Source organism: Octopus bimaculoides, chromosome 21, assembly GCF_046866305.1.
Source record: "Octopus bimaculoides isolate indiv1 chromosome 21, ASM4686630v1, whole genome shotgun sequence".
NCBI lineage: Eukaryota > Metazoa > Mollusca > Cephalopoda > Octopoda > Octopodidae > Octopus > Octopus bimaculoides.
The window spans coordinates 2577453-2590539 of NC_142948.1; the positions used below are offsets into that span (position 1 = coordinate 2577453).

A 13087-nucleotide genomic window follows, 5' to 3' on the forward strand; every position below is an offset into this window, starting at 1 on the left:
AGTAGGACCGTAGCCGTGATCGCCTTCACTTCTGTCCTCGCTCTTACTCATTCACACCTTTACTCACACTCTAAGCCGGTACTCGACGTATATATACTCCATAACGCTTGTCTCTAGCAAAGAAAGCCTCCCTGTTGTTTTTCTCTTTGGGTCATTTACAAGCAAACATTTCAGTCGTAGTTGTGTAGTAGCCTTAGCCATTTTTTTTTTTACTTCTATATTAGTCTCCCACTCCCTTCCTGTTGTCATCTTTTGCGTTGATCGTCTTTATAGAAAGACGAAAGAGAAGCGAAGCCGTGCCGTACTACGAATTTCTTTTCAGAGATATAATTCCAGAAAGTTTTTCTTTGTCACTTTAAAGGGTGGGGGACAAAATGGCTGACTTCTTCTGAACGCCATTTTATGTTTCTTTCCCGCCCTTCACTGACAAAACGATTTATACTTTCGCTTCATCCTTAATACTAGTCTTTATTTATTTTGTTTTTGAGCAACAGCAATATGAAGCTTTCTGATTTCTCGGACATTCAACCAACATAATTGATTCCTGAGGCGGCTTTTAAGATAGATAGGGGGGGACCGAAGCGGAACTTGATTCTTTTTTTTTTTATATAATTTTTTTCTGTTGTCCTTACATAACGGAAGTAGTCCAAGTTGGCATTTTATTCACGACTTCCGGTAGTCGGGGTGTGTGTTTGTGATATTTATATTTCCTTTAATTTTTTTTTTTTAATATTTCGATGGACGGCCATCCTGCATTTATGCAAATCAAAGACATAAGACCTGGTCTGAAGAGTCTTAATGTTGCTTTTATTGTTCTGGAAATAGGTAGGTAATACATACAAACAGAAAAAAAAAACAGCCGTCAACGTGCGTAACTTAACTACACCCTTATTGCACCCCGATTCCCTCCCCCCTTCGGGATGGTGGTTTCGTAATACTATATGTGTATGTATATACATACTCTACTTGTAATACTGTGTCTTGTAAATTATCTGCTGACATGGAAGAGTCCATTTTTAGACGTAGACGAAGCAGGGGGTGGAGGAGGATAGTGTTGTGACGGGCGATTGTTTGGTTGGTAGTGGTGAACTAATGGAATCGTCCTGATTGGTTGAGTTGGGGGTATGTCTGGTGGTGCTACATTTATCTATATTTATCTTCTATTTTACTGGTTCTCGCTGACTATGGAAAGGTCCTCTCTCTCTAGGTATGTAGCAGCATGTAAGAGCTTGTATGTGTGTGTGTGTGTGTATATATATATATATATATATATACACACACACACCTTTACACAGCACATGGTAAACAGTTAGTTTGCCTTGTGTTCCGTATAGAAAACGGCTAACATTATTTTTACCTCATGCGTACGCAATCGAACAGCAAAGTCGTTTTAGTAACTAATATAGTAAGGGAATCGGGATGTGTGTGCATTAATAACATATTTTATCAAGTTGTAAAAGTATATAAGATGGGTGGTTGGCGTTACCTTGTTTCGAGGTAGTTAGTGGGGTTCATAGGCATTTAATTTATTACAACACGCAGTCACTAACAAATGGTGAGTGGCTAGGAAACTTAGTTTTACTTAGATCTATGCAAGGATTTCAAATTATGTTTCATGTATTTAAACTTACGTTTTCAAAGCAGATGGTTACTCAATATTTCTCCCGAAATTTCATAATATAATAATTACTGCTATATTTTTATTCCTAGCTTTGTATTTATTTGCCCAGCTACTTTTGATATATATATTCTTAAAGTTGTGCGCGCGTATGTATGTGCTTATATGTATGTATATATCTGTGGCGTGTATGTTTTTGGTTTTTTGGTTTGTTTGTTTTTTTCCACTGTGTATCTAACCCGAATTTATATTTCAGGTAAACCTACCCGAACCAAAGATGGACATGATGTGCGGTCGTGTAAAGTGGCCGATAAATCCGGTTCGGTCAACGTGTCCGTGTGGGACGAAGCAGGCTGTTTGCTACAAACCGGAGACATCTGTAAGCTGACGAAAGGGTTCGTATTTTCGCCTCACCTCAAGCCAGCACTTGATCAAGAGGCTCTTGTATTTCCTATAAAATTCTTCTGCGTCTATTCAATATTGTCACTGTTTTCTCCTTGGATAAAATAAGTACCAATCACGAACTAAGTGATCGTAACCTTTCCTCAAATGTGTGGTTGACCCCTTTATAATTATTAGGAGGGAGGGAGGGGATCAGCCTAAATCGCTAGAGTTCCCTCCCTTCACCTCATTTTTTTTTAATACTTTGGTTGTGTTGCATGCTACTTTGGGCAAGTGTCTTCTGATATAGATCCCAGTGACCCAATCCAGTAGAAAGAAACTCGAAGCCTGTGAGTGTATAATACGTATGTGTGTGTATTAAGTGCGGCGCTTTCTCGTGAAATAGTCTATAACTGAACTCGTGTAGAACTGGTGTCCTGGCTCTTGCGTGTGTGTGTGTGTGTGTGTGTGTGTACACACAAGACCCAGACGACTAGGCTGAAAAAGAAATTGATTGATGTCTCATATCGGCAATCTGGAGACACTCCCGATAGATCGCCATATAAAGTAAATAAGTTACGAGGATGTCCAGGTATCCTCGTTGGTTATTTGTTTTTTATTCACCTTACTTCGAACTGTGCGGACAATACTGGACTGACTTGGTGTCTCAACTTAAATACCTAATTCAACTCAATCTTAATTATTTCTTATATAATGTGTGGGTGGTCTTCAAACTGGACTGACTGAAACAAACTAATAATAAAGAGGAAGACGTCCAGCCAGCCTCAATAATAATTATTTATTACGGATAGGTGTGAAGGGGAAATATAATTTATAATGAATAACGAAATTGTATTTTATATTTACATTAATATATTGCTGTTAATGAGATGTTAGGTTGTGTAATCAGTTGATGGCCACCCTTAAAGAAATAGTTATAAGACTTAACTAACTACATAGTGATTATGTCAATCGCCATGCAACTCGGGTGTTCCATCATGTCTCTCTTGGCTTTTTTTTTCTCCCTTTTTTTTTATATAAAAGATAGTAGTTATGATTTAAGAGATTTAGCTGTTATTTTTACCAGGTGAAGTAACCACATGGATATTCCCTTGTTCTGTGGTACTTTTTATTGAGCAGAGTTAGGATGTAAGCACGTGCTATAAAAGTGGATACCGTTGTAGGGGTAGAACAAATACTTCCTTTCGTCGGTACAGTTGTAACTTTTTGTAGAATATTCCTTGTACCCAATGATGAGAAAACTGACTTGAGGCTCACTCAGTGGACAGCTGCTGTATAAATGTGTGAGTGTATGCGTTTATATATGTCGGTATGTGTGTGATAGTGGCTGTAACTGAGAGGGAGCCTGTGACGCAGATTATGAGAGCTGAGGGTACATTGAAAAAAAAAAAAAGCTCCTTCCACACCCTGGGTAGTGTCTGTAGGTACGATCACTTGGTGTTATGGTTAGGAGTGTGAAATTCCTCGAGGAGACGTCATGGCGTTAATTAGTACACAAAATAAAACCATTTGGTAAGCCCCGTCCTTATTCTATTAATCTATTTTGCCAAACTAGTAAAGGGGATGTAAACAAACCGATAGTGGGTCAAGTGATGATGGTGACAGAGATAAAGAAATTCAATATAAATATGACGGGCTTCTACGCAGTTTCCATCTACCAAATTCACTCAAGTTATTAAATTAGGGTTAGGACTATTGTAGAAGACGCTTGAGATGCTGCACAGGAGGGCTGAACCTGAAACCATGGGGTTACGAAGAGTGCTTAACCACTGGGCCATGCGTGGATATACTCATGGTAGTTTAGACTGGAGACGAGTAGCAGCCATGATGTCTTTTGCCTGGCTTCTTGGATTAATGGAAGAAAAGACTGATATCTGAAAACCAAGCAGTCTTCCAGCAGAATGTACTCCATTAATGGTACCCGAGAACAAGCAATCTGACAGGCTTCCACACAGTTTCCATTTACTTAGTTTTGTTAACGCATGTGGCTTGGAGTAACAAACAAGGGAGGTAACTTACGGTGACAGATCTGTGGTTCTTGTCATGGCAAATCGAATTTCTTAACAACACGACCATATTGTAGCCGCAGATCAAATAAGTTGACCAGACCTTATTAAAGGCGTTCCAGCCATGACCATCCTGGCTTGTGTGGCACTATAATTTCTGTGGGTGAGATGCAGCTGCTATTTTCACAACCTCGAGGTTGGCTTGTATTGCTGTAAGAAGGGTAGATATGTTGCTTTACGGTGGGGGTGGGACAAATATTGTAGTTTCATGTACCCAATGATGAGAAACAGAACTTGAGGTTCACTCAGTGGATAGCTGCTGTATATGTGTGTGAGTGTGAGGCTGTGCGTGTGCGTGTGTGATAGTGGCTGCCACTGAGAGGGAACCAATGACACAGATTATGAGAGCTGAGGGTACACAGAAAACTTGCATAGTTTAACACTCATGGTGGGGTGTCTTTACAAGCAGAGAGAGACCGAGTGAGGGTTGCATTCTCTCAACCCTTTAGCTATTTAAACCAGCCATATCGAGCCTTTCACACTTACCCTACAATATCATTTTCAAAATAAACTTTTACATCACTGAAATCTCAAAGCTACTGAATGCATAACTAACTAAACACAATTTGAATAAATAAGCAATATTTTTAACTGAGGAATTTCAATGCTAAAGGGTGAGACCATTTTGTTCCTGTATTTCTAAATACACAGACTTTGGTTCAATTATTTTGAAGAAAACGAAGAGTAATTTAGTAAAATATCTTTGTTATGGGCTGGTTATGCAACACTGTTATAGGCTACGGCTGTGATCTCACTTTACTTGCCGGGTCTTCTCAATCACAGCATATATATATATATATATATATATATATATATATATATATATATATATAAAATTACGGTGGACTTCCAGTTTCCATTTAGCAAATTCACTCATAATGGTTTGGTTGATTTGGGGCTAGAGTAGGAGACACTTGCCCAAGGTGCCATGCAGTAAGAATGAACCTGAAACCATGTGGTTGAATGCTTGTATTCTGGGTGGATACACCTGTGGGGTTAGAAGAAACACTTGGTCAGTACAGTTGTAACTTAATGTGTATTTCTTGTACCCAATGATGAGAAACCTGACTTGAGGCTCACTCGGTGAACAGCTGCTGTATAAATGTGTGTGTGCATTTATGTATGTGTGTGTGAGTGTGTGATAGTGGCTGTCACTGAGAGGGAGCCTGTGACGTAGATTATGAGAGCTGAGGGTACATAGAAAATGGCCAGAAACATTTACATGGTTTGTGTTGACCAGAGCCACCAGGAGCTCTGTGATGTGATTAAACTCAGTAACTTGATATAAAAACGTTTTAACCAAACAGCCATGTCGTTGCTTAGCTTAAAGCCAACCCTAATCAATTGCATTCCAGCCATGACCATCCCAATTTTTCAGGCATATTTGGTGAGGCCGTGTTGTCTTAGATATTCTTTCTCTTTTCAATACAACTCACCAGATGCTGCTTCTATTAAATTTTTCATGTTGAACACTTTTCATGCCAAACCAACTGAGACTAATGCTGTTCAGGTGATACGAACTTGTTTTAGAATTATGAATTATCTAAATTAAAATTTCATGTTTATTATGTTCCAAACTACAGCCTAAGAGGGACTTCATCAGTTTTTTAAATTTTCAATTTTTACAATTAATTGAAACAAAGTCTGCATATTTCAACAGAAATTTGCTAACAAAAGGGTTAAACTTAAGAATAAACAGTAATACTACAGCTCTATTTCCAGTTAACATTTTTCTGTTTTAAGGTGTGCTGTTGTGTATGGGAATTTAACTGACATCAGCAGGTGGCTTTAGGCTGCTTTGATGTTGCAGTGGAAAAGGCTGAAAACCCTCCAGCTATTTCACTCCCTGATGAGGCATTGACTCTTGCATTTGGACACAGAATACAGCTGCACTCTCAGCACACATGTTTACCCTATACACAGACAGACAGACTTTGTGTCCCCATCGTCTTTCTTCAATCATCAGACTGGAGTGTCAATGTGTGTGTGTGGAAACCTTGTTGATTAGTTAAAATAAATCAATTTCATTTGTTTCTTTATAGTTATTCCTCACTTTGGAAAGGATGTTTGACGCTGTATACTGGCAAGAATGGTGAAATCACCAAGATGGGAGAGTAAGTAATGTGGTTGTTATTGTTGTTGTTGCACTGTATGTCTGATGGTGGGATTTGCCTCATTGATGAAAGGGGAAGGGCACAGTTTGAAGACGGCCCAATGTCAGATGAAGGGTTAGCAAAACAATATTCAATGTTTCTGTTATTTAACCTTCATAGAGGTTATGTATGGTTAGCCCCCATGACCATCCCATCTTACCTTTTTTATTTTTTGAAGACAAGATGGGATTTAAGGATTTTTTAGGAGATTGTGTGATGACAAAAGAGATCTGGGATTGGTGCTTTCCAGCTGTGGTCATACTGCTATTTCTCTTGTGTCCATTATCAAACGTACTCTTTTTCTTGGTAGTAAGCTGGACAACTCACTTGAACCACCATCATTAATCACCACAGCAGCAAGAGTCCTCACAATGAGAACAGAACCAAAAGGAGATTGTGTGTGTGTGTGGGAGGGTCATCTTTTTAACATCCATTTTCTTTTGGCATGCTTTCTACAGCTGGATGCCCTTTCTAATACCAACAATACAGATTGTATGAGGTGCCGTTTTGAAACCCTAAATGCAAGACTAAAATCCCCTTCAACTGAGTGGGGTTACAGTAGAGAGAGAGGTGGCACTTTGCTAGGAAATGAGGAGTTAAAGTGAAAGAAGGGGCCAGAACAGAACAAGTTTTTGCTGTGGAGAGGTTGCATGGTTATGTACATTAGAGTGGATGGGAGCAATCAGGGTGGAGGGCCATTTCTGTAATCTTTCTCTTGTGTTTCTTCCTTGTTGTATTCTTTGGCTGCCATTTTATATCTAATGTTTCTTGCTTTGTTTTATTTTTCTCCTCTCCAGATTCACGATGCAGTTTATTGAGACACCAAACATGAGTGAAGCCAATTTAGATTTCAAGGTACTTTCTTTTTGCAATATTCTACTTAATTATTCTGGATAATTAATTGAAGGACCAGGTGTGGTTTTGTGGTAAGAAGTTTCCTCCCCAATGACATAGTTTTGGGTTCAATCCCAGTGTGTGGAACCTTATGGAAATGGCATGTGGTGTCCTGATTTCAAATTTTTCAGCCATGAGGGAATATTTCTTTGCTTAGAAATAGGTGAGGGTTGGTGACAGAAAGGGCATCCAGCCAGAGAAAAGTTTGTTTCATTAAATTCTAACTCCTGCAAGCATGAAACTGGGTAATGGTGTGGAAGCTGTGATCGTCATGCAGTTCCTTTCAGGAACTTTTGTTTCCTTTTAACATCTGTCTGTTTCAGCAGAAATATGGTAACAAAAGGGTTAAACAGAAATACGATTACTGAAACTGGATAATAGATTTCTGTATTTTTAAATTGCAATGTGGCACAAAACCCAAAAGGTTGCGAACCAGTGTGTTTAAGTTGTTGGGCAACGGATCACAAGGACACCAGTTCAAATATCACCAGATGCCGTCATTATGTTGCAGATAAACTCTGGCTTTACTCGGAACAGGAAAGACGCCAGCCAGTTGTCTCAAGCAATCTAATAGAAACGGTAGCTAAATCTAACTCCAATGACAGTCTAATGTTTTGAAGAGGATGGTCTTCTTCAATGGTGTAGTCTTGGGTGAGCAAGTGTGTGTGTGAGGATTTTAACAGGATGGTCACCACTGGAATGTCTTTGATCATAAGTCTACTGGGTTACTGCTGACCAAGGCTTAAAGCATCGACCATCCCACTCATTCACCAATGATCCCTTATGTGATGAGTATTGGGTACACTACACAACACCAGTGGACCCTATCTCAAGGGTACCTGATGCCCTTTTGACTTGGGCACACTACAGTGCCTGTGACCCTTCTCTGGTGAGTATCTGGTACCCTGTTAATTTGGACACACTACACAGCCCTAGTGGATCCTCTCTCATGGCTATCAAGTGCCCTCATAAATCCATGCCTGCATGAAGATAATCAGGATTCAATTAATTAGCATTTAAAATGAAACTCTTTTCTATTATTGCAGCAAGATGTCCCTGGTCAGCGGAAGTCTCCTCCATCAGAACAACCAGACAATGGAAACTCCTCTCAGTCAATGATAATGAACCAAGGCCCACCTGTACCGAACAATGCCATTATGGCCAGACCACCTATGCCAGTTCCTATGGGCGTCCCTCCAGGTGTTCCCACAGGTAAGGGTGGCACTTCATTAATTTGTCTCCGTCTTCCAATTTTTATATTCTTTGCTTATACTCATAGAAGAATTGGTTGGGCAATGGAAATACAACATTGCTTAATTGTCATTAATTATCATTGTTTTAATGTCCACATTTGCATGCTTCCATGAGTTAGATGAATTTTGTTGTGGCAGATTTTCTATGGTCGGATACCCTGTTCTCTTGTCAGCCCTCAACTGTTTCCAAGCAAGGTAATGTTGCCTCATGGCCAGACATGTTTTATCATGCATAGAAGACTGGAAATGAACAGCACTGCTTGTGTGACAGGGAACTATCAAATGATATCAACACGGATGTATATATACACACACATTTCATAGGCTTATTTGAGAGTCCATCCGCCAAATACCTTCACGGGGCTTTGTTTGGCCCAGGACTGTACTAGAAGAAACTTGGCTGAACATGGTTGGGAAGCCAGCTTCTTAACCACTCAGCTGCAATGTAAACCTTTCCTCCTCCTCCTCCTCTTCTTACATACGTCGCCGTTGTAAACAAGTTTCACTGTCATTCAGTGTCCTTTTGTTTTCCCTCAATCCCCAAGATATGTCTGGTCATGGTGAAATATTACCTTGCATGGACACAAGTGAGGATTGACAACAAGGGCCTCTGGCCAGTCTGTCTGACCGATGCAAGCCTGGAAAAAGTGGATAATTGTGATTTAGCTCTGATTCATCCAACAGGCAATGAGACGTTCCGACTGTGACCATCCCATGTTATTCAGACAGGAGTATCTAGAACTACACTGTGTTCTTCACTGTGGTTATTTTTCGCCCATCAGAACTATAAGCAAAAATGTTCCAGCCATAACTGTCCCCTCTTTTGTCTAGAAATAAGCAATCACATCACTGAAACCTCAGAGCTATGAGATAATCCAGGATTAACTCAAAACAATGTGAATGAATAAATATTACATTTGACTGGGTAATCTGGCTGCTAAAGGGTTAAGCATTCAGATAATTCTCACAAATCTGTTGCTGCTTTATTTGGTTTTCAACTAATCCTGCATTATTACTTGTAGCTTTGAGATTTTGATGATGTGATTATTTTTAGAATGACATTGTAGGGTAGGTGTGAGAAGACAGATCTGGATGTTCTTTTATTCTTTTTCTTGTTTCACTCATTTGACTGCGACCATGCTGGAGCACCACCATCTTTAGTCGAACAAATTGACCCCAGGACTTCGTCTTTGTAAGCCTAGTACTTATTCTATCGGCCTCTTTTGCTGAACTGCTAAGTTACGGGGATCTAAACACACCAGCATCATACGACGGGCTTCCTTCAGTTTCCATCTACTAAATCCACCCAAATATAAAACAATATTTGGACTGGATATGGCCAGTTTAAATGTTAAGGGGTTCATACAAAGTAGGAAGCATTGGACAATGTATTCCTTGATACACTGTGTTTGAGATATCATTGATTGTTGGTTTTACTGAATCAGAGCTGACCAGAGACCCAGCAGCAACAAAACACTTTAGATAACATACTCCAAGATAAAATTAGTCTAAATAAAAGACAGGACTGTTATTGGTGAGAAGTAACCACAACAAAGTTATGAATTAAGGGAGACTTAGCTGTAATTTCTAGCTGCTTTTTTTTTTTTTTTTTTTTTTTTTTTTGTGACTTAATTTACAATTGGTGTATTTGTTGTAGGTAACGGTCAAGTCGGTCCCAGTGGTTTCAACAACCGAATGCCCAGGCCAAACCTACCGAGAGGTGGGGGCGGCGGTGGTGGTGTAGGAGCTGCAATGAATGGGCGTGGAAGGGGCAACCGCAGATAACCAGTTTGGAGGAGCCCTCAGCAACAAAAGGGGAGGTATATCGTGTGGTTTGTCCTCTGCCAACTTCTCAAACATTACAGACTCTTAACCACCTTCCCCTCTCCCAACAACTTCAGTTCTTGATTTTTTTTGTTGTTTTCTTCTCTATCCCCCCCCCCCAAGAGGAACAAAGCAGTGAAACAATTTTAATTATTAAAATATCCATACACACACACAAATTGTGTGTGTGTGTATTTAAGGAGTTTGCTTCACAGCCAGTCGCTTCTAGGGTTCAATCCCCACTGCATGCTGCTGGGGCAAGTAAATTCTTCCTTAGCTTTGCTTTGATCAAAACCATGGGAGCGGAGTTTGGGAGACGGAAACTGTGCTGAAGCCTTCCATATGTGTGTATGTGCCTAAAGTTCAGTGTAGTCTGTTAATCTCTTGTGACTTAGAGATTTGTCAAGTAGAGATGGAAAAATAAAACAAAGCTGTCATGGTTGGTAGTTGACTAATATTTTGAGGATGCTGCACCAGCATGGCCACAACCCAGTGGCTGAATCTACTAAAAATGGAATAAATGTGTGTGCGTGTTCATGTATGCATATGCTTTTATCTACTAGTTACATATACCCCATAGATACACACACACACACTCTATTTGCTTTCATAATTGAGGTCGTACAAGTGTATAGTTGAAAAAAAAAGTCCCATTTGGTTTCAGCCCTGATCCCTACTTTTGTGAGCTGAATGGCCTACTGGCTGAGTATTCCAGTCGTGTCCATCCTTAATATTAATCTTCAGACAGAATCAGCATAGAAAGGTGGGATCCAGGTTTATATACCCTTTTGAATATGCAGTACAATGCAGCCAAGGGCTTCTGAACAGTTTCCACTCAATTTAATTGATCAGCCTTACTTTGGCCCAACGCTGTGACATAAGGCACAATGCCAAAGACACAGATTGAACTTGGATCCTCATGGTTGTAAAGTAAACTTCTCAATCATTACACGCAAACACACACACACACACACACACATACACATCTATATACTCTGCTCTCCTCTCCCAGGTTTGACCTCTCAACATACTTCATTATCATTTCATTATTTACAATACATTTTTCTTACAAATTCTCTTTTGTTGTTGTTATTGCAACTGGCAGTGGCTGTAGTTGTTGACACTGACCACTGGTCAGTCCAGGAGTTTCATTTGATGACCAATTTGGGGTTTGCAGCTTTGGATGATAGCTACATTGAACAGTCCAAGCGTGTGTATGTATGTGTGTATATATATATATATATATATATATATATATATATATATACACACACACGCACGCACACACACGTGTCATGGTGGCATTTCATATCCATGTTAATTAAGGGGCCAACTAGCAAAGTTCACATATAGTTTGGTGCAGTTTGATGTTGCTTTCATTTGTTTCCCTGCACACATCTAATCGATATTCCGGTTCTTGCTGCATACAACAAAGAACATCAAGTGTAAGCCAAAGAATGCCTTGAACTTTTCTGTGCAGCATCCACATGTAGACTGATGCATTGGTCTGGTGTGGCATCATTTGTGTTACTATCCTGTGAATAGCTTCATGCACATCTTGTTTTCTTTGCTCATTCAACTGGCGTAACAGATGTGTATGGCAGACAACAAAAGGAGGCCACATTGAACTGCACTGTTGGACGTGAACTTTATTAGTTGGTCCCTTTAACATAGTTATGAAATGTGTTGTGTTGCAAGTTACATTAATAAATTTGAAATCCCACCAGGCATTAGACACACACACACACAATGTGTGTGTTTTGATGTTTAGCAGAAGCAACACCAACTAGAATGGTGAGTTTGGTGCTTTGACACTTATATATTTTTCCTGTTTGCATCACCAAACACACACACAATTTTGTCCTAAACAAGGTTTGAGGTCATTGTAATATATTCAAAGAAGGAAAAGAAGTCTACAAATTTTGAAGGACGTCGGTTGACAGAAAGCTGAAAGGACTGACTATCAAGGAGCAGAAGAAAAGGAGTGGGTTCCAGAAAGAAGCCATTAGAATAAACATGGTGCTTAGTATCGTTCTGAAGAGAGATCTCGCCTTTCCAATTGGCCGATTCTGCATGTTTTTCATCAGTTGCCTTCTTTAATCTAATCGACAGCAATAATTGTCTGGACTCGACATCAAATTTTGCAGACAACCATCCACAATGCTCTTCCAACCTCACCTGCTTCAGACACTGGTCAGCTATTTTTGAGGATGTAAGCACGTGCTATCAAAGTGGATACTATTGTCATCTCTGGTCATGGGGAGAAATATTACTATATTTGGAAATGAGTGAAGAATTGGCAATAAAAAAACTGCATCTGGCTGTAGAAAATCTGCCTCAACAAATTCCGTCTGACCCATGTGAGCATGGAAGAGATTTTGAGATATTCACATCTTTCATTATTAGATACACACACTTAAGATGGCGGGCTGGCAGAATTGTAAGGGCACCAGACAAATTCACCCGACACGACATTCTGAGTTCAAATTCTGCCGTAGTCACCTTAACCATTCATCCTTTTGGGGTTGATAAAATGAGTATCAATTGAACCCGGGGGTCGGTGTTGTCGATTCATTCCCCCCCCCCTCACCAAAATTACTGCCCTTGGGACAAAATTTGAAACCATTATCAGATACATAAACATCTTTTTCATTCATTGAGCTGTGGCCATGCTGGGGTCCTTCCTTGAAAGGGTTTTAGTCTGGTACTTATTCTATCAGTCACTTGCTAAACTGATAATTTATGAGGACATAAACAAACCAACAGCAGTTGTGAAACGGTGGGGAGATACAGAGACATATAACATGCACACGACAGACTTCCCCATAACTTTCTGTCTACCAGATTCACTTACAAGGCTTTGGGTTGCCCAAGGAA

At 39.8% G+C, this 13087-nt stretch overlaps 1 protein-coding gene across 1 annotated transcript; it reads left to right on the top strand.

Annotated features, from left to right (window-relative positions):
- LOC106868799 (SOSS complex subunit B2) lies at positions 1-11283 on the top strand. Its single transcript, XM_089338798.1, has 6 exons — positions 1-825; positions 1875-2013; positions 6129-6200; positions 7037-7094; positions 8180-8345; positions 10044-11283. The coding sequence occupies exons 1-6, from the start codon at positions 738-740 to the stop codon at positions 10169-10171; spliced, it is 651 nt and encodes a 216-aa protein (XP_089194924.1). The 5' UTR covers positions 1-737; the 3' UTR covers positions 10172-11283.
- Positions 11284-13087: the final 1804 nt, after the last annotated feature.

Excerpts from the sequence above, each read along its gene's own strand:
- LOC106868799 (XM_089338798.1), top strand. The coding sequence starts at position 738 with ATGGACGGCCATCCTGCATTTATGCAAATCAAAGACATAAGACCTGGT. Across the intron at positions 2,014-6,128 it reads ATCTGTAAGCTGACGAAAGG|TTATTCCTCACTTTGGAAAG; the intron begins GTTCGTATTTTC and ends GTTTCTTTATAG. Across the intron at positions 8,346-10,043 it reads CCCTCCAGGTGTTCCCACAG|GTAACGGTCAAGTCGGTCCC; the intron begins GTAAGGGTGGCA and ends TATTTGTTGTAG.